This window comes from Microtus oregoni, unplaced genomic scaffold (genome assembly GCF_018167655.1).
Source record: "Microtus oregoni isolate MIOR12 unplaced genomic scaffold, Mior012 000019F_ref0000042, whole genome shotgun sequence".
NCBI lineage: Eukaryota > Metazoa > Chordata > Mammalia > Rodentia > Cricetidae > Microtus > Microtus oregoni.
In genome coordinates this window covers 31,441,053-31,462,803 of record NW_024543078.1, presented here as the reverse complement: position 1 = coordinate 31,462,803, position 21,751 = coordinate 31,441,053, and the positions used below count along the sequence as shown (strand labels likewise).

The 21,751-nt window shown below is 42.0% G+C and overlaps 1 protein-coding gene across 2 annotated transcripts in view; it reads left to right on the top strand.

Moving 5' to 3' along the window:
- Abca13 (ATP binding cassette subfamily A member 13) overlaps positions 1-21,751 on the top strand; it is a 398,914-nt gene that overhangs the window by 284,234 nt on the left and 92,929 nt on the right. For both annotated transcript variants that reach the window (XM_041669712.1, XM_041669711.1), the window contains exons 50-54: positions 6,706-6,760; positions 8,323-8,500; positions 11,020-11,135; positions 15,235-15,391; positions 19,362-19,615. In XM_041669712.1, coding sequence (XP_041525646.1) covers positions 6,706-6,760; positions 8,323-8,500; positions 11,020-11,135; positions 15,235-15,391; positions 19,362-19,615 — 760 coding nt within the window. The remainder of the gene's footprint in view (positions 1-6,705; positions 6,761-8,322; positions 8,501-11,019; positions 11,136-15,234; positions 15,392-19,361; positions 19,616-21,751) is intronic.

Genomic DNA, 21,751 nt, shown 5'->3' with positions numbered 1-21,751 from the left:
TTTTTTTCCCCCTGGATATCTTGGTGCATGGTTAGTTCCAGCTGTAGGTATGTAACACATCGATGAGGTATACATTTGGGTATACATTTGGGTACCAGCTGCTCATCTCTGTATCATGTATATAAGAACTCAGGTTCTGAGGACTGTCACTTTTTCCTCCTATTCTTATGTGCAGTCTTGTAAATTTAATTCATTTCTTTGTGTGTATGTGTGACAATAACACTTAAGATCTATCCCATCAAAGATAACCAGGGCATCATTATCCATGGTCACCATGCTTGTATGTCTGTCTGTCCCTAGGACAAATTCCTCTTGTATCCCTTCAATAACATCTTCCTCACCCTGCCCTTTCTACACTTAGCTTTTATTGTTTCACTTTTTAAAAATTTACATCTAAGCACTATCACGTGGTTATTTATTTTTCTGCTTCTGGCTTATTTTATTTATGTATTCATTTCAGAAGTATTTTTGCCAAAAGCAAGATTTCTATTTCTTAAAAAAAAATTTGGTTGAATTATCTTGGCAGTGGTGTCACATGCCTTTAACTCCAACACTTGGGAGGCAGAGGCAGGTGGATTTATGTGAGTTGAAGGCCAGTCTAGTCTACAAAGAGAGTTCTAGGGCAACCAGGGCTGTTACCACAGACAAGCCCTTTGGAAAACCAAACCAAACAAACCAAAACAAAAACAAAAAAAAAGGTTGAATCTTAAACTCTGTAGGTATTTGTAAATGCCCATGTCTATAATCCAAACTTAACACTTTTTCTGTATCTGCTCATCTGACTGGACACTTGGGTTGTAGATTTTTCTTGGTTACTGAGGCTTTGCTGAACATGGTGTGCAGACATGTTATCAGTATAATGATTTTATTTTTTAGTTATGACCTTCTCAGTCTTTTACTGGGGTTCCACATCTTACAGTATTTCTAATTTTAATTTTTGAAGTATATCCATTTTTCTGTGTCTCATAATGGTTGCACTAATTTACATACTCATCAGCAGTGTTTTAAGAAATGCTGTTTAGTATCCTCCAGAACCTAGAAAACAATAGGACCCTAAGAGAGACATGTATGGATCTTAACTACCTGGGACATAGAAAAAGACAACATCCCCTGAGTAAATTGGTAGCATTGGGACCATGGGAGAGGGTGGGGGTTGAGAGGAAGGGAGGGGAGTAGAGAAAAATATATAGCTCAATAACAACAAAAAAAATTAAAAAATTAAAAATTAAAAAGAAATGCTGGTTAGGTTGATTAGACTGACTAGTAATCTAATCATTTCACTGTGTATTTATGTTAAAAGTGACAATATAAACTTGGAGCATAAGCTTGGCTTAATGATACCGTTCTTAAACTCACACACTGATAAACTCACAATAAGTTGAAAATGCTGTGAGAAATTCATACAATACAATTAACAGCAAAAAGATCACAAGTTTGTGATTCAAAGTTATAGAGGATGGATCGTGTGGGTGGCTAGGACCGGCTGCTCAATGTGCTAGCTGCCCAGCATGACCAGAGAATGGTGCCAAATGTCTGTAGCCAGGAAAAGATTAAAATTCAATTCTGAAACACAATTTCTACAAAGTATATTTCACTTCTGCCTTTCTGTAGAGTTGAAAATTCGTAAGTAAAAGCCCTGTAAGACAGGAGCGGTCTTTATACATTTTTATTCAATGGTTTTGCTTGACTAAAGCATGACAATGTGATAATGATTTCAAAAAATGAAATTAATTTCTGAATAGGAGTGAGGTGGAATGAGATGCTGATGGGGCCTGGACCAGAAAGTTGAAGGGAAAGATAAAATGTATCAGGTCACGGAAAATGATACTAATTTCATCTTTCAAATGGAATTGATGGGAGAATTTTACATTTTATCATAAAGTGAGCCTGTGTGAAGGTGAAGGATGCGACTGTTCCGTTTTTCTCCGTTTTTCTCCCTCTCCCCTCTGCCCTTTCATTCATACACTTTTCTTTCTCCTTCCTTCCTTCCTTCCCTTCCTTTTTTTCTCACTCTCTCTTCCTTCCTTCTTCCTCCTTTTCTACCTGTCTGTTGTTCTCTCTCTCTCTCTCTCTCTCTCTCTCTCTCTCTCTCTGTCTCTTTCTTCTTTTAGAAAAGTATTTTCTAGTGTGTTGGAGCTGGCATACACGCTGAGCTTGGGGAGAGGCAGGCTTAGCAATAATGTGAGTTCAGAGCCACCAAGACAAAGTGCTAGTGGGCATGAGCCCTGTGACTCTGTGTGACCGGGCAAAGTGGAAGAAACAGAACTGGGAAACTTGAACACATGTGGCAAAGAAAAGTGAGGTGAGGATGGGACCCAGTTCTGAGCCTGGATGACTGGGATAATGGGAATCCTGAATGGAAGACACCCATGGACTAATAATGATGGGCATTTGGAGATCAGAACCCTGTAGGTTGTAGGGAACTGGGTGTGTACAGAACGTATTCAACTCTGAGTGTTCAGACCTGGAGAAACATCCATCTATTTGGAAGTTCCAGTTTGCCTTCAAGTGCTGTGATAAACAAAAACAACATGAGGGGAGGAAGGAGTTTAGCTGATTTTATACCTGTAGATAAAAACCTATCACAGAGGGAAGCCAGGGCAGGAGTTTAAACAGAAACCATGGAGGAATGCGCTTCCTGACTTTCTGGCTCTCTCACTGGCTTAGACTCATCTAACTATCTTGGTCAGCCCAGACCCATCCTTTTATGTTGAAGGAGCTGCGGGCCGCATTCCTGCCACCGGCCTCCTGGCCACCAGCTAGCTAATGCCCCGAAATAATTACACAGAAACTGTTTTCTTTGAAACACTGCCTGGCCCATTAGTTTTAACCTCTCATTGGCTAGCTCTTACATATTGATCTAACCCATTTCTAATATTCTGTGTAGCACCATGAGCTGGCTTACCAGGAAAGATCTTAACCTGCGTCTGTCTGGAGTGGGAGAATCATGGTGACTGACTGACTCGGCTTCTTTCTCCCAGCATTCTGTTCAGTCTACTCCGCCTACCTAATTTTCTGTCCTATCAGGCCAAGCAGTTTTCTTTATTAGTTAGCCAATGAAAGCAGCAGATAAGATACAAGACCCACCTCCATCATTTCCCCTTTTTCTGTTTAAACAAAAAAGAAAGGCTTTAACTTTATCTCTGTTGTATTATGAGCGGAGGGCTACGTTCCTGGCACCTGGCCGCCCGCACGGCTAGCTTTACCCGAAATAATTACACAGAAACTGTATTCTTTTAAACAATGCTTGGCCCATTAGCTCCAGCCTCCCATTGGCTAGCTCTTACATATTGATTTAACCCATTTCTAATATTCTGTGTAGCACCACGAGCTGGCTTACCAGGAAAGATCTTAACCTGCATCTGTCTGGAGTGGGAGAATCATGGTGACTGACTGACTTGGCTTCTTTCTCCCAGCATTCTGTCTGTCTACTCCACCTACCTAATTTTCTGTCCTATCAGGACCAAGGCAGTCTCTTTATTTAACCAATGAAATTAACACAAAACAGAAGACTCTCCCCCATCACTTCTAGGGATGTACCACAATCAGTTGACTAGGCCTCACTACATCAATTACTAATCAGGACAATTTGATCTGCGTAATTCCTCAACCAAGGCTTGCTCTTCCCAGGTAATTCGACTTTGTGTAAGCTGACATTAAAAACCAATCAGTCTGCTCGGAGTGCTGGTATTCCGCTCTGGCACTGGATAACTGGAATTAACACAGGTTCCACAAATCAATGCCTAGAATTTCTGGTAGGAAAAGTTGATCCTGGAGGGCAAGCGAGACTAAGACAGGATTAAACACTAGGACTTTGAGTTTGATCCGGGAAAAAGGAGATCTGGTTAGATGCTGAAATAAGTCATGCCACCAATAATTATTTTCCGTTATATCCAATAAACCCATAGAGTACGTTCCTTAATGACGTCACACAAAATAAGCCCATGGCCGATGTTCCTTAACAGCATCACGCTTAAATGCAGCTATCCGCTGCCCCCTTGGGGCCTCGGCACTGTGGCAGCCTGCTTAGGAGGTTTAAGGGTTGTCATGACCTTATTAGATTTGATTATCACAAGAGCCAGCCAATAGAGATTCTGGGAGAGAGGTTTGGGAAGATGCCTGTGGAATCAGGTAGGTTACTCCAGTCACTTGCAGGACGTCCAGCTGCTCAGCAACCGGAAGACTGGCTAAGCTTCAGTGTCTCGAGTTTTTACTGAAGTTTAGTTGGTTAAATAAAACCACCATGTCTGTTAACCAAATTCATTGTCCAACCTTGTCTTTTCTTCAAAGATTGTAGTAGAGCCAGTGTTCTCAACCTCTAACCATGTTTTCTGTTTGGAACTTGTGTCCATGAACCAGCTTCTCTTTCCAAGTCATTGTAGACTGTTGCCGGGGGGGGGGGGGGGGTTCTGTCCCACCTGGTCCTTCAGTCATTCAGTCCCAAAGGAATACAGAGAGGTCCACATTAATTATAAACTGGTTGGCCTAGTAGCTCAGGCTTTTCTTATTAACTAATTCTTATATCTTACTTGTTGATGGGGGTTTTCTGTTCCACCTGATCCCTATCCTGCCCAGTTCCTGAAGTCGTTAAGTCACAAAGAATCACACAGAGGTCTATATTAGTTATAAACTGATTGGCCCGTTAGCTCAGGCTTCTTATTAACTAATTCTTATAACTGATTTTAGCCTATAATGTCTTTTTTGGCGAGGCAGTCACATCTTGCTTCCTTTGAGGCTGGGTCACAACTGCAGTCTGTGTTTTCCTCTTCCCAGAATTCTTGTTGCTACACCTCTACTTTCTGCCTGGCTGCCGTCACCCCACCTATACTTCCTGCCTGGCTACTGGCCAATCAGCATTTTATTAAAAATAATACAAGTGACAGGATAAAAGACCATTGTCCCACAGCAGTAGACTAAGTCTGTTTCCCCTGATATGTGATGCTATTTTAGCCACCTGAAGATGTTTACATCTGTCCTCTTGCCCTAAAGGTGTGTGTGTGGGGAGGGGGGACATTTAGAATTAGAAATTACAGTATTCTTCTATGTTGCTTGAATTTTATAATCAAAATAACTCAGGTTACCACATTTTCTGGGTTTTCTTTAATTTATAATATTCTCATCACCAGGCAGAAAGTAGAATTGCATTTAACAGTGAAATATATTGTCCCTGAGTACAGCACCCTGGGAATACTTGCCATGCTTGACAGGATCTTATTCTTCATAAATAAGGTCTGAGGTCACTTAACTTTTGTGTGGCTACCTGGTAGAGCTAATCAGTATGAGGCTGGCCAGTATGAGACTAGCCACTAAGTGAAATTCTGGGGGGCTGGAGAGATGGCTCAGAGGTTAAGAGCATTGCCTGCTCTACCAAAGGTCCTGAGTTCAATTCCCAGCAACCACATGGTGGCTCACAACCGTCTGTAATGGGGTCTGGTGCCTTCTTCTGGCCTGCAGGCATAGACACGGACAGAATATTGTATAAAAAAAAGAAATTCTGCCTGCCAGTGAGTTGGCACTTCAAGCAGGCAGCCTAGCAAAGGGAGGTAGGGCATTACACCATGAAAGACAAACAGGAGAGCGAGTTGTGGGTGTTACCAATCCTGACAGTCAATTAACTAACTCTAGCAATTCAGTTGGGGAAGGCTGTGTAAGTCCAGGATTGAGAAAAGCACACAGCAGGCATCAGACCCACACAGTGGATGCCAGGAGAAGAGTGTCTGGACATCAATTTAGAATCACAGAAATTGCTCCGTGACATTGTGCAGGGGCGTTTCCAGGCAAATAACTCCTGTTGCTCTTTCGATTGTGGGCTGGAGCTTGCCGTGTTGTATGGCTGATCCCACTGTGGAATGAAATCAAAGACTGGAGCGAATGGGCGTGGTGCGGGCAGTCGAGGTACATGTAAAATGAATGAATCAAAAGGAAAAGAAAAATACAGTCACAACATGAAAAGCATTTTACATTTATCTTGTCACCTGTTTCTGTATTTATTTTCGAGACTGCTCTAAAATCCCACCAGACCTTCAAGGGATCCACACGTAAGCCCCAGATTTGGTTCTGAATATTAAAGTGACCAGTGAGAAGAAGACAATCTAATGACTCACAGTTCACAGTTCCTTTAGGATGAAGCACAAATTGGTGGCACAAGTACCGGGTTCTTTGATGTAGCATCAGTTGGCATTTGTTAAGGAAAGGGTCCTGCTGTATGATAGTCTAAAGAGCTTTATAATAAGATCTGATTGTTTGATAACATGGTGGTGACTTCTTCATGTTGATTCCCTGGCATCACACTCTTAAATGAGCCCAACAAAGTAAGCCAAACAAAGTCCACACACCAAACCCCAGAACAAAATTAACTTGCGAAAATGGTCTAGTTTTCCGTCTGTCTGGACTTGGCCTGTTTTCTATCAAGTGTTCTCTCGGCACATAGTTGTCTAGCCTGATTCCCATCCCTAAGAACACTGGACAAAGGAGCAGGGTGTCTGGGACGTGACATACATGAAATACATGATGGTTACGTTTGACAAAAGCAATCAGAACCCAGAGCCCAGCACACAGCAGTTTAATGTCAAGAATACATCTGCCCCTGGTTACTAATAATGAATTGGGGGTGGGTAGAGCAAGCAGGAGACATCTCAAGATGGCTGAGAGATGACGCCCCAGAGGGCAGCGCATGAAACTCACATCTCAATTTGTTGTTCACAGGAATAACACTGTACAGCCACCCGTATGGAGGAGCCCTGCTGAATGAGGATAAAATGTGAGTCGACAGGGTGCTGGGGGGCATAGAAAAAACCTTTGCGTTTCCGAGGAGTGGTTTCGATCCCTCTTCAACATGTTTTCAGGAGAGATACTGGCCCAGATAGCTTTAAAGGGGGAGGTGCAATGGCTGGGCAGAAAATGGGCGAGAATATTATTCAGCTGTGTTTTTTTCTCATAAAAAGAATGTCTAATGAAGAGTTCCTGTAGCCGGTGGGCAGCACACATTCCAGGAAGACGATTCAGATTAATAACCTAAACACGCCATTCACATTGGCAATCATGTAAAACCTTCCTGAATATTTCTCATGCGTGATTTAAAAAAGTTCAGTCTACAAGAAGTGCAGGTGGAGGTCGGTGCTGTTGCAGGTGTGGTTGGGCACAGAATTAAGTGTCTGGTGTCAACACCTTGCCACTAAGGACACTATTTCTGTCCTCATTCTCTCCCCCTTCTCCCTTCTTTTTCATATAGCTAATTATTTAGTTAAAAATTGATGATAAAAGTATCATGTATGCTGGGCGGTGGTGGCGCACACCTTTAATCCCAGCACTCGGGAGGCAGAGGCAGGCGGATCTCTGGGAGTTCAAGGCCAGCCTGGTCTACAAGAGTTAGTTCCGGGACAGGCACCAAAGCTACAAAGAAACCCTGTCACAAAAAGAAAACCAAAAAAAACCCCCCAAAAAACAGAAAAAAAAAACAACCAAAAAAAAGTATCATTTGTACTTCTGGCCTGTCAAGTGGAGAACATATATCTTGATGGGGGACTCTGTCCTTACATAAGCAAGGAAACAGTAAAGGTGGGTTGCAGTTTGCCCTCTTCCCTATGCTATTTTCAGAGTCCTGCCTCCAGCAGTCTCTTGCCACCTGGCCTCAGTGCTGGGACAGGGTAGCTTATGACTATTATAAATCAATGTATTATAGAAGGAAGGCATAGTCTAGTGGGGGATATGTGGTCAGACTTTCCAATGTGCCAGACACCTCAAGGACAGCTTGTGCCTACCTGTTCCCAGATGGACAGAATGAGCAGCGGCAGGGCTTTACTCAGCAAAAGGTTATCTCAGAGCACCAGCTACCCACCTGTTTGAGAGAGTGCATGGTGCCACCCTGATTATGGTCATGCAGAAAGCATTTGGTATTCTCAACACCCAAGTTCTGACATGCACCAGAGAAGAGAGTAGCCATCCAATTGTCCCTTCCTTTGGGTTCTGCTGTAAAGCAAGTGAGCTACAATGTAGGGAAGGGCCACCACAGCTGGCTGCCACTCTGGCCATACTGATCATTTAGCTGAGACTTAGACTCCGTGATGGACAGGAGACTGAGATGGGAAGATGCTGGGATGCTCTCCAGCTTCATGTTTCTCTACTCTGATCTCTGTTCTGCGTTCTGTTAGCTCTGAACCATAACCCACATCTTCAAAAGCACTTGAGGGGACCAAATGAGGGAGAGAACCATAAACTTTTGGCAGTGTGCCTGGCTCTTCTCCTGCCTAAGTGTTAATCATAGAAGGAAGGTCTGACTTCTGTGACAGTCTGATGAGTTGTTATATTATCGTTTGTTTACAGCCTGGAGAGCATCCGCCAGTGTGGTGTCGCCCTCTGCATTGTCCTGGGATTCTCCATCCTGTCCGCATCCATTGGGAGCTCTGTCGTGAGGGACAGGGTGACTGGAACTAAAAGACTGCAACATATAAGTGGCCTTGGCTACAGGACATATTGGCTAGTTAACTTCCTGTATGACATGGTAGGATTTGGGGATATGGTCCTTATATGAAGATGGAGGTGGAAGGGCCCAAGTCACATGGGGCGGGCCACAGCTAAAGCTCTCATTCTGTTGACTGAGAGCATTCTATCAGGTTGCCTTTATGGGGCATTGTCAGGTATTCAGGATTGCTTCATAAAGGGAAGACTCAGGAATCAGGGGCTAGAGATCTCTGAAATAAAGGGCCCTCCGAGAAATACACTTTCTCTTTTAGGGAGGAAATGAGGCAGCATCAGCCTTCCCTATTCTCTTTCAAAGGGTTGAAAGGTGAGACGAAAAAAATATTAGAAACGATCTTTCATCTGTATCCGTAATCTTTGCCCTCGGTTTGGTAGCAGGTATCAGAGTTACGTGCAGAGTGCAAATCCCTAGACTCTGTCTCCTCTTCTTGGAGTGGCAACAGCAAGTCCTTGCTGGGTTGCTGTCTAGCGTTTAGGCCAGGTATTTTCAATGCATGCACTCTGATTTAGTGATCTTGTACAGCCACCGCTCATGGCATCGCTGTGGAATAGAGTTTAATAAATGTGCCTGCATGCCCTCATAGATATGATTCATTCTGGGATGCGGCCAATCCTACACAAGCAGAAGGCAGGGCAGGCCTGAAACGCACTGAGAGCCTCCCACTCGTCAGCTTCTGACCATCTGTGTTATGGTTTACACAGAGCTGATGTGTTAGCAAGTTGCTCTTAAGCAATGTTTACCACTTCGAGTGGGCTTCGAGCTCATCTGTTTTATTTGCCTTTGATCCTGTAATCTAGATGTTTGAAAACACAGTTTATCTCTGAGTCATACCTGAGACACCTCAGGATCTCTTGCAAGTTTGCCTTCAACTGGCACTAAAGAGGATTCATAAATTTCAAGTCTGAAAAGGGCTGGTCCCCAAAGGCTTTATCTTTATTAAGCCATACCACTTCGTAGGAATGCAGTGGCTCCTCCAGCATGATGCTTCTATTTGCACAGACCCGTGCTTCAGTGCCTCCTACTCAAATTCTGTCTCTAGTACCACAGTCTCAAGATTCTCTGCTCCCCAACATTTGCCAGCTCGTGACCCAGAGAAAGTGAAGGATGTGCCAACAATGAGTAGGATCCCAAAGAGTCACACACCTATGACATCACAGAGAAACCAAACCTTGAAGACCCTGGGATTTTCCCTCTTGTCTTTGCTTCCTTTATTTCTCTATCCTCCACAATGAGTTCTTCACTTTGTAATGTATGGACTTCGGGTTTAAAGGCAGGAAGAATATTTGATTATTGGCTGGCACTTCTTTTACTTTTACTCAATGATTTTATATTTATTCTCTGCAATGCCTCAGTTAAGGCATTGATTGTTGAAGATCTGTTACGGGTTAGGGTCTGTGCAAGATCGCTGAAGACCGAACTTTAGTTCCCTCAGCAAACTTAGTTCAAACTGATCAAACCTCAGTGTGATTGTATTAGGAAGTGGAATCTTCGGGAAATTATTAGATCAAGAAGATGTAGCCGTCATGAAGGCATCAGGACCTTTATAAAAGTGACCCCAGAGAGCTTTCTCACCCTTTCTGCCACATGGCAAGACAAAAAAAAAAAAAAAAACAAAAAAAAAAAAACAAACCCACACCACTTCAAGATCTTATCTCTTTGCTAAATCTCACACCACTTCTAAATTCCTCTCCCTAGGCTAAATCTGCTACTGCATTGATCCTTGCTTCCTTAGCCTCCAGAGCTGTGTACAACCAGCCTATCTGTTTTGGTTTCACTCACTTAGTGGACTGAATGTTTGAACTAAATCTATTAGTAAGATATGTCAATTTATGAGTAAGTTATATCTCGCCCCAACAGAATTCACAGTCTCATCAGAAGAAGAAGACAGCCAATATACCAGTTGTAACTCATTCATGACTAAATCTTTTACAAGAATGAAAGAGGGTAGTGGGGTAAAGGTAACTTTAATCCAGGAGGTTACAGTAATAAATGAGTTTTCAGCAAAGATCTGAAGAGGAAAAGGACTCGGCTGCAGGGGTAGTTTCTGAGGAAGCATTTTGCAGTCAGTCACACCAGAGAAGAAATAGCTACATTTTTGTCCAAGGAAACCCTGGAATCCTGTTGCCCATGTAGAAACTTTGATGGAAAGGCTATGGAGAAAGCAGAGCAGGAACATCCACCTCTTCCTCTTCCCCGCCCCCATGTGTGGCCTTGTTTCTAGGATAGTATCTGAGTTCTTCGACCCTTCCCAAGGGAGAAAGGCATAGGGACTCTGGTAGCTTGTTGAGTCTGTTTTCTCCTGAAGTACCATCGACCTTGGCTTCAAATTCAGTCACATTCTGAAGTCTAGGTGTCCAGCACATCAAAGTTAGTGGAACACAACTAAGCCTGTAGCAATGACTCAGCATGATGAACCCGAAAATATTCTAATATGTAAAGCAGGAGCTAGGTTTACGTAGAATTTGAATGGAAACTACAGAGTCAATAGAGTATGATCCATGTCCCTATCTAATGTAGCATGCCCCCCTTTGTCTTTTCAGCTCTTTTACTTGGTTTCCGTCTGCCTGTGTGTCGCCATTATAGCTGCCTTCCAGTTAACAGCTTTCACTTTCCGGGAGAACTTGGTGGCCACAGCCCTCCTGCTGGCACTTTTCGGGTATGTGATGAGAAACACGGCTGCCGAATTATGGTTTGTTTTCTGAGAAAGAAACCCCTCAGGATGGCTTTGAACCTGCTGTCTGCTTCATGATTTTCTGTCTGCCGAAGCAATTACGTTGCTTCTACAAGGGCTGCTGAGCAAACAAGCTTGAACAAGATGATGAATGCCCTGGAAGGAGGGGAAGGGTGACATGCTCATAATGAAGATGGCACTGGTCCTGTCTCAGAAAGGCCCTCGAGCCGCTTGACAAACTGGTGCCGTGGGAAATGGATTCTCTGTTAGTCTCACTTTGACGTTAATCGTGGGCTCAAATACATAATCCAGTTAGCTCTGAAATTGCATTTGTGGCGATTCTCCTGTAAAGCTGTCTGGCATATTTTTTTTTTCTTCTCCAAGAATATTAGTAGCTTGGAAGTATTTTGTGTGACTTCTATCACTTTTTCCTCAGAGGAAAAATAGTAAAAGTAGAAAGTCACTGCGACTGCTCCCCAAATGGTACCTATCTGGCCGAGAACATTTATTAATATACTATCTCTTTTAAAGTAGCACACCCTGATTTATGCCAAAGACTATAACTAAAGTGGATTTTGCATATTTTGTTGTTAGCCCTGTGATCCAGAATGATTCCAAATATCTAACTAGGGGACAGAGTTTTCTCTAAGCAACTGTGTGTACATCATCACATGAACGGGTAGATGGATATGACTTCGTGGGTGGACGGAGAAGTGGGAGCATATGTAGTGGGAACAAGGAAGCCTGTTCTTTCAGGAATATTCATGTCACTTACCCTGTGGCCTTGCTAAACTTAATTCCCCTTTAAACCTTAGGTTCTTCCCTGTAAAATGCCAATTCTGACGCTGAAAGTCAAATGAGATAATCTCTGTAAGCATCAGGGACAGTTGGCAGAGTCATTAAATTGATTTTAGCCATTACTGTTCTTCCTCGAATTATCTTCTGCTTTAGAGAAATCATGTGCTCACTAAAAACATCCTTGTGGAACATGATGTTACACCCAATTTGAAAGTTCTGACCTCACATAGAAAGGGCAGTGCGTGTGTGTACCCTGTTCCTGTTACTTTATTTCAGTTTATTAATTACATTGGCTAAGTGTTGTTTCATTTCATTGCAGCATATGTAAAACAGACATTGCTATAAAATTATGTTTGAATCTTAGAGGACCAGACTTTAAAAATGATGACAAAATTTATATGAAGTTACATGGTTCGAAACTTAATCTTATGAAATGTGTTTTTAGAAAATGTTCAACTTGATTACACCAAGCTAGAAAATTCTATGTTCATAATTAAACATCTTTTTGGGATTTTTAGAGAAGCATAGCTCTATGGATACATTCTCATGGTCTTCCTCATCTTAGTTGCTGTCCTATTGCTGTGAGGAGACACCAGGACCAAGGCAACTTATGAATAAAGCTAGGTCAGGCATGGTGTCACATACCTTTGATCCCAGAATTTGGGAGGCAGAGGTAGGGAGATATCTGTGAGTCTGAGGCCAACATTCTCTACATAGGGAGTTCCAGGAAAGCCAGGGCTATGTAGAAAGAAACCACCCAAAAGAAAACACAACAAAAATAAACAACAAACAAGAACCAAGAAAAAAACCCAACTAAATAAATAAAATAAATAGATAAAGCATTAATTGAGGGCTTCTTACAGTTTTAGAAGGTTAGTCCATTATCATCAGGGGCAGGGCGTGTGGCAACAGAAGGGCAGCATAGTGCTGGAGAAGTAGCTGAAAGCTCACATCTGACCGGCAAGGTGTAGGGAGAGAGAGAGAGAGAGAGAACATGAATGAGTTTTGTTGGTCACAACAACACACACCCCTATTACCAACACTCAGAACTTCAGAACACAGGCAGTAAAACCAGGATGAGGCCACCTATTAAAGCTTCCTCTAAAAATTCCCCCTAAATTAAAACAAATCAAGAAAGGTCACATTAAAATACCCAAAGTAAAAGACAAAGAGCTTATGTAAAAAATGTAAAGCTAAGAACATATCTGGTGCGTGTTTCGTGCTAAAGGATCGTGGAAATGAGAGCACAGATTCCTGTTTGTCCCCCAGGGGAATTCACACAGCAGGAGGAAGGGATTATTTGTCAGGGGGAGGCCACAATCTGTTCTTACCTGTGAACAGCAGACCGACCTCCAGTGATTATACAATCATTAAAATGATGACATCTTTTAATAAATGAGTAGAGAGTGCTCTTTAAAAGGCCACAGTAGGTTTCACATAAATTATGCTCTATAAGTCAATGTAAATTTTCCCTTAAAAATTAGAAAAGATGGGGTGGGAGAGATGAATCTGCCAATATGTTAATTTTAACCAAGTGTTTGAAAGGAAAGTAATAAAAATGTAGTTTAAAAAAATCATGGAATGATCGCTGGTGGAACATGAGCTCAAAGACTCAGTAATGCAGGGAAGGAAGTCTCCAGGGGCATCGTTTAAGAATACGTCTTTGTCTCTGGGTCTTTTTTTCTTAGACAATGCTTTGATCCACTTGTCAAACATTGGAAAGACATAACCCAGTATGAAGACCCTATGTAAAGTGTGGCAAAGTACAGATTCTGTGCAGTCTCCAGGGGAGTGGAGGACAGTGATGAGGTGGTAATTACTTCCTCAAGGATAGCTCAGGGTATCCGGAGTGACAGTGGGAGGGGAGGTATTGTGAGGCCACCCTGTGAACATGGAGATGCTGATCAAAGCCGATGATCATCTCACTGTGCTCTGTGCTGTGCTAACTGACCACATCTGATATGCCATGAGGTGCTGCACCCCCCATTTCTCTAGCTCCCACATTTTCAAGTTTAACAGAGAGAGCTGGCTGGATGTTGTATTGTACAAGGAACAAAAAAAGGCTGACTTTTTTGTAGTTCTGGTTAAGGTACACCAGGATGGTTATCCCCACCTGTTAATAATCTGTCTGTATAGAATGAAAACAGTTTGTCTTATATTATTCCATAATGCTGTGCTTCAATCAATAGTATATATATATATATATATATATATATATATATATATGATATATATTACATACACACACATTTGCTTACTTTAAGAGTTTGATAGATACTAAAACAACCTTAAAATTTGACATATAAGTGTCTACTATTGTTTATATGTATTTCAGTTGTAGGGATAATTTATTTCCTCCTCCTCCTCCTCCTCCTCCTCCTCCTCCTCCTCCTCCTCCTCCTCCTCCTTCTTTGTGTCTGTTTCGTCCTCTGCATAGATCTAGCTGCCCTTGAACTGTCCATCTTCCCGTCTTGCAGCCTGAGCTCTGGAATTGCAGGTGTGTGTCATCATTTCTGGTTCCCAGTTACTGAAAGCAATCACGTGACAAAGGCTAGCAGTGGAGTTTTCCCTAGAAAGGGTAGTAGGAAGTGTCTATAGGTTTGGAGGTGGAATTTGTGCCTTCCCGTTCATGCTTTACTTCAGACAGGAATAGTCATAATTACAGCATTAGCAGGTGATGGCTCAGCTCTTTGGCAGTTATTTTGATTTTACTTAATTATTTTATAGAACAGATATTTTAGAAAATTGCTTTGAAGCACTAGTTTCCAAATTATGCTTCACAAAAATGTTCTTCAGGGTCAAATTATGAGGCAGATTTTTTTGGAGTGAGGTTTCTGAGGTGCTATATGGCTTTGAACATCACATCCCTTACATTTTCTCAAGTAGAAGAATTATCCTTTAGACCCAGGGGTGTTCTCAAGAAAGACTGTTCTTGGTGACAGAGCGCTCTGAGTATTGTTATATTCTTGGAATCTTCTAATTTCCATTATAACCGGTGGACATTATTACTGCAGTAGGCTTGGGAGGCAAAGAGGCTCCAACTGACAGAAGTGATAGTAGTGAAATCCAGTGGAAAACCCAGACCCCAGAGACACTTTCCCTGATCCTTGCAGAGTCTTTGGAGGCTCCAGAGAAGGTTATTTTTTTTTAAATGGGAGACGATTGCATATATTACACAAAGTGAGGGAAACTTAACCATTCTAACATCACATCTATAGTATACTTCCATTATGATAAGAAACAAACATTTCAGGAAAATAACCATGATTTCTCTTCTCCTTTTTAGATACGCAATGATTCCATGGATGTATCTGATATCCAGAATCTTTCCCAGTTCCGACGTTGCCTTCATCTCCTACATCTCCTTGAACTTCATTTTTGGTTTGTGCACCATGCTGATGACTGCCATGCCCCGGCTCTTGGCCATCATTTCCAAAGCCCAGGTGAGTCACTGGCACAGTCCATTTCCAAAGTGCCACAGCTTGGAGAATGGGGGTGTCTGCTATGTACTTTGTTACCATGGTGGCAAAATGACTGACTCACACTACTTAAAGAAGGGAGGGTTTGTTTTGACTCACAGTTTAAGAGGACTTTCACTTTTAATTTGGGGCCTAACAAGAACGTGTGTAGGAGGAGGCTGTTCACCTCCTGGAGTGCAAGGACAAGCCTGGGGACTAGGTACCCCCTTCAGAATTCTGCTTTTAGTGACTTCATGCTCAAGATTACAAAATCTTTCAAAAATAGTGCCATGTCAGCCTGTTGAGTAAAACCCAGTTGAGCTTCTGCCCAGTTGAGTTGCATTTTCTAGGGGAATTCAAGAAATTATATGAGTGACCTTGTCTTTTAAGTGTAGAAGGAATAATTTGTTGACAGAGGTTTATGTCCTGCCCAATCCTGCAGCCATTCAGCTCCAAGTATTTACATAGAGGCTTAAATCAATTATAAACGGTTTGGACTATTGCTCAGGCTTATTACTAACTAGCTCTTACAACTTAAATTAACCCACAATTCTTAAAAATTGTTTAGATTGTGGCTTGGTACCTTTTCTCAGTAGGCATTCTCTTATCTTACTTCTTCTGTGTCTGACTGGTGATGGCGTCTCTGCCTTTCCTCTTCCCCAAATTTCCCTATTCTGTTTGCCCGCCTATACTTCCTGCCTGGCTACTGGCCATTTAGCATTTAATTAAATCAATATGAGTGGCAAATCTTTCAGTGTACAAGAGCATTCTCTCACAGCAGTAATTGATTGCAAAAACTTCTGCAGTGTTGTGGGAGCTACTCTATCGCCATGGCAGGACTACTTAGGTATTCATTGCTCTGGGATTCTCAGAGATTCTCAGATGTTTGACTTATTGAGGGCAGAGGAATGAATACAATAAAGTATGTCAAAGTGTCACTGTGTCCTGGTTTGAAATCTTAAGTAATATGTTACACAGCCCTGTCCACACTCACATGATAGAGTGCCTGAAGAATGGTATCAAAGATTCATGGGATTTATTAGTGTCTTACCATGTATAGAGAAAAACACTGTCCTCAACATGAGCTGTTTTCCAGATTGAGAATCCCTGTGAAGAAAATGTCTACTAGGCATTAGGGGCAGGCTGAAATCCCTTCTGTGGATGCATCCCATTTATTCCTCCCATTTTCCCTCTACCCTGGCTTCCCTTACCCTTGGCTTCTGCTTTAAGCTGTCATTCCCAGTGTGACTTACAGGAACAGGCTGCAGATGCTGGCTTCTCCTTAGCTCTCATATTTCAGCCCTTTCTTTTTCTGCTTTTTATTCTCACCTCTGAGCATATTATGCTCCTAAGTCCCTACGCTGCTCTCATACTCTCTGCTGGCTCAGTAGTTCCCAGGTGTTTGAGCCACAATTTGTTTTTTTTTTTTTTTTTTGTTTTTTTATGTGAAGGGTTACTTACTTTTTTTAAAAAATTTATTTATTTATTAAAGATTTCTGTCTCTTCCCCGCCACCACCTCCCATTTCCCTCCCCCTCCCCCAATCAAGTCCCCCCCCCCAGCCCGAAAAGCAATCAGGGTTCCCTGTCCTGTGGGAAGTCCAAGGAACCCCCACCTCCATCCAGTTCTAGTAAGTTGAGCATCCAAACTGCCTAGGCTCCCACAAAGCCAGTACGTGCAGTAGGATCAGAAACCCATTGCCATTGTTCTTGAGTTCTCAGTAGTCCTCATTGTCCGCTATGTTCAGCGAGTCCGGTTTTATCCCATGCTTTTCCAGACCCAGGTGCAGTGCTGCGAGTGGAAGGAAAGGCTGCTATTCCCATTTCTGGGGAGAGAGGGGCTGAGGCTTGCCCTAACCGGGGCAGGTTCACTCCTTGTGACTGGGTTACAAACTTGATAGACTCTCAAATAGTGGCTATTGTTATCTCTTATTATTGTGCCTCATGTTTGTGTAGAAGCAGCAGGGTATGCAAATATCCATTTTGCATTCAATGAGGGCAATGATCTATCTCAGTGATTTTTTTACAGATTCAGTTTGACACTAATCTGTATTAATATTCTGAGCCTTTAAATAGACAGCTCGCTGAACAATTAATTGGCTTTAACTTGAGCAGAATGTTTAAGTCAGCAGAGGAGGCTTCGAGGCCCTACTCCACCCCATCGATTTCTAATGTGCCACGGTTTGATGAGGATGCTGTAAATTGTGGTGGGAAGGAAACCAGATCCAATATTGATCGAACTGGGAGCAACCCAAAGCCTGGGAAGCTCTAGGAGAACTCGAGAGCAGAAGAGGGGTAAGCCACCTCTCAAAGGAAAAGGAAGGCCAATCACTTGGAGGATTCACCTAAACTAAAGAGGAGGTTAGCTAGCCAGGAGTGATTTCATCCATGAGACTCTATTAGCATGGCGGATGAAAAGGCATTGTGATCTGCAATTATAGATGGCACTGCTCACCTGGAAGAATCAACAGGCAATGGGTGTTTCCTGGAAAGAAAAATGGTCTGAGTCACTCAGCAATTAGGAATGGAGGGGATTTGGCTGGATTTACTTTGATGCTTCTCTCTTTTTTGCTCCTTAATGTAATAGTGTCTGCTGAAGCTATTTAACATTATTAAAATACTCAATCTAATTGACATCAAATGTTCATTTCATGTTAAAAAGCATTATGAACTTGTAAAAGTAGTGAAAGATATCAAAAGCAGCCTCTGTGCTCTCAGGTCATAGCCAGAATAACCAGTACCAACCACTGCATAGGCCGACTGCAGGGCCAATGCAATGTTTTCCCTTGTTGCCAAAATACTGCTAAAGAATGATGTGTCTTGGGTTCTCAGGCAAGGTCAGGCATGTCTTTTGTCTTGCTGTAACCAAGAAGATGTTAACAGATTAAAGGCTACAGTTTTTATTGTTTACATATTAATATGTGTCAATTCCTCTATTCCTAAATCAATTGATTTGTCAATCCATGAATCTCTGTGCTTTTTATTAATTCAGCATTCACACATTGCATAGTCTTTGTTAACACTTGTGTAAAAATAACTGTCTGTTCTTAAAATGAGTTGTAAAAGCATGGATGTCATCATATCTTTTCATTAATTATCAGCTCCCAGGTTCAAAGCTGCCTATCTCAGACTATCACTGATAACAGAAATTCTTTCAGGCAGTACACTAATTGACTCAGGCATAGATCAATGTGATTTTAAATGTACTCTTTTGCTGAGAGACCTGTTATGGACTTGCAGGTAGTTGCCATTTAATGTATTCATCTAGTGAAAATTGGGAGAGATGGCTAGTGGCTCATTCTCTTCCCACAAGGACACTAATTTCATTGTATAGATTTCCTCTCGCTGTCTTCATCTACCCAGAACTACCTTTGAAAGGCCCGACTTTCTAAGCTACCATACTGGGGATAAAAATTCAACACACATATCTTGTGAGGCGTAGAGGTATTCCACCCATAATATTTTGCCCTTGGGTTCCCAAGACTTGTGGTTTTCTCAGGTCAGGATCACAAACTCATTCTGTCACAGTAGCTCCAAAATAGCTCGTTTATTATGGCCCCAATTCTAAAGCATAAAAACCTCCTCTCTACTCTATAAATTTCACCAGGTTCAAATATGGGTGAGACTCAAAAATATATTTCATCCCAACTTCTCTCCAGCTGTGAGGCAGTACAATCAAATACATGGGGCAGTTATAGGACATAATCCCTAGTCCAAAAGGGAGAAGAGGGAGAAAGGGATAATGGGTCCTATCAAACAAAACCTAGTGAGACATACAGTACAGGATCTCAGGAGTAATCCTATCTGGCTCCATGACTGTCTGAGAGTGTTTCTGCATAATGGGGATAGAGCAGACTGGACCAACAGCCTCAATCAATGACAAAAGGAAGTTATTACTATATGTCATAAAAATGAAATAGCTTTTAATTTCATCTTTCTCTCCCTTTTACTGTGCAGAATTTGCAGAATATCTACAATGTGCTCAAGTGGGTTTTTACTATTTTTCCTCAATTCTGCCTGGGTCAAGGGCTCATAGAACTCTGTTATAATCAGATCAAGTACGATCTGACTCACAACTTTGGCATTGATTCTTATGTGAGCCCCTTTGAGATGAATTTCTTGGGCTGGATCTTCGTGGAGTTGACCTTGCAGGGCACAGTTCTTCTCCTCTTGAGGATTCTGGTACATGGAGACCTTCTACAATGGCCAAGGTATGTCCTGAAGGGCTGATGCTTAATGCCTCTGACTCTTGAATAAAGAGTGAGGAAAAGTCTATCTGGAGCTTTCAAGGTAGAGGAATGTGCCTTAGTGACATTATTATGAGTGATTCTAATAAGTTAAAGGTTTTCTGTTTCTTTGTTTAGTGGGTAAGTATGAGTCACCAACTAAATGGAAAGAATTTTTAAAGATAAGGTGCCAACCTTTAAATATTCGTTTCAAATTATTTGGTTGTCTCAATTTATATTCCACTTCGAAATTGCTCAACATTTTGGCTACTTTGTAACACCAAAAGTGAATTTGATTGATACCATAAAATAATTCATTTTTATAAAGTTAATGTGATTAACTTTAGAGTCAGGAAGGTGTAGGACTTCAGTGCAGAAACCACATGACTTTGCCAAACGCAGTTCCTTTTGTTCTTGTTTTTGTTAAGTGAAGAGAATGGTGTGTGTATATAATGCAGATACACCAGGATGATTGCAAACACAGAGACACAGACAGACAGACAGACACACAGACAACAGAGACACACACAGACAAAGACACACACACACACACACACACACGGTTTAAGGTTACTGTCAGATAAGGCTTAGTGGTTAAGAGCACTGTCTAGTTGGATTCCCACTACCCATGTGGTAGATCACAATCATCTGTAGCTCTAGGTCTGGGGGATCTCATGCCCTCTTCTAGCTTCCAAGGGCACCAGACACAAACATGATGCATAGATTATACATGCACACAAAACACTCATGCACATCCAATAAATACATATATATTTTCTAAAATACATCTGAAATCGACAAGGAAGTGTATTTTCTTGTCCAGGTTCTCTGTTTCTCTCCCTCCACTACTTAATGCACTGATCTTCTCTTTGGTTTTGGCCCTCTGATTCCTACTTCAGACAGAGATTCTTCCCAACCCCCATTCCTCTAATTTTATCTCTTTGATTTTCTGAGACAGTCTCTCAATGGGGGGATTCTTTATCCACCTTGTCACTAAAGAGTCTATTACAGAGTATAAAGCTCCAGTGCTAAAAATTGGTGGGCAACCCCTTTGTATGTAGTGCTTTCTTTTCAATCATTCCATGATGTATTTCTTTACATAATAACCCGAGGCTGCTAAAGGAGTGAACCATTTTGAATACAAATCCCCAAACTCTTCTGAATTTGGACGTGATTATTCTGGAATTTGCCGATTTCCCATAGCTGACTAACTCTGGAGTAGAATTTGGAACACCTGTTAAATGTAATAGCTCCTGTGATAATCCTTAATACTTCAGACCGTTTAAAACCCACAATGGAGAATCCCTCTGGCAGATTCCAGGATTCTCAATCCTTCTACAGTATCAAAGGAGTTTTCTTCAGTGAAAAGACTTTGTGTTACTTTTACATCATAGAGGACATTAGTTGGGCTCTACTTTAAAACAAGGTTTTTGATATCCACAGCAATTCATTTGTGTTATGTTGATGCAAAGGGCAGGGATCACAGGCACTGTCTACCCTTCTGCTCCCTTATGACTCAGTGTCACAACAATTGTGAGCTCCAATTTGTTATTTTAATCCAGATAGAACTCAGTCACTAATTAGTGCTGAATATGAATAGCCAAGTTTCTCAGCAAGTCCTTCTTAGGGAGAACTATACCAGTTTTATCTGAAAGTGGAGGAGAGTGGGAGAAGCCTGTGCCCTCTCGGGAACCAGATAGAGCTGACTCTTTCCACCTGCACTCCGTGTTACCAGCACATCCTGGGCACTAGGTGTGCTACCCACTCTACTGCACTGTTTTCCACCTGCACACCTCCTGCTGTCTCATGGTGACAGGTCTCCATTTGCACACAGTGCTGGCCTGATAACAGCCCACATAGATGTGTTTGTGAGAGGTCTTGCCTCTTTATGTTATAGTATGGAACTTGGCTGTGCTCCCTTAATCCTTAAGCAGGCAGAGTTAGAACAGCCATATAGTCCAGATAGCTGCTGTGATGAATTACTGGGACTGGCCTGCTGTGTCTACTGCCCACTTGGGTCCTTCTCTTACACTGTGATTGGAGGACAGCTGAGTGGAGGTGGAAGAATTCAGAAGCTGGTTTGTTTGGCTGTTAACCACCAAGTTTTTGTTTGTCCTCCAC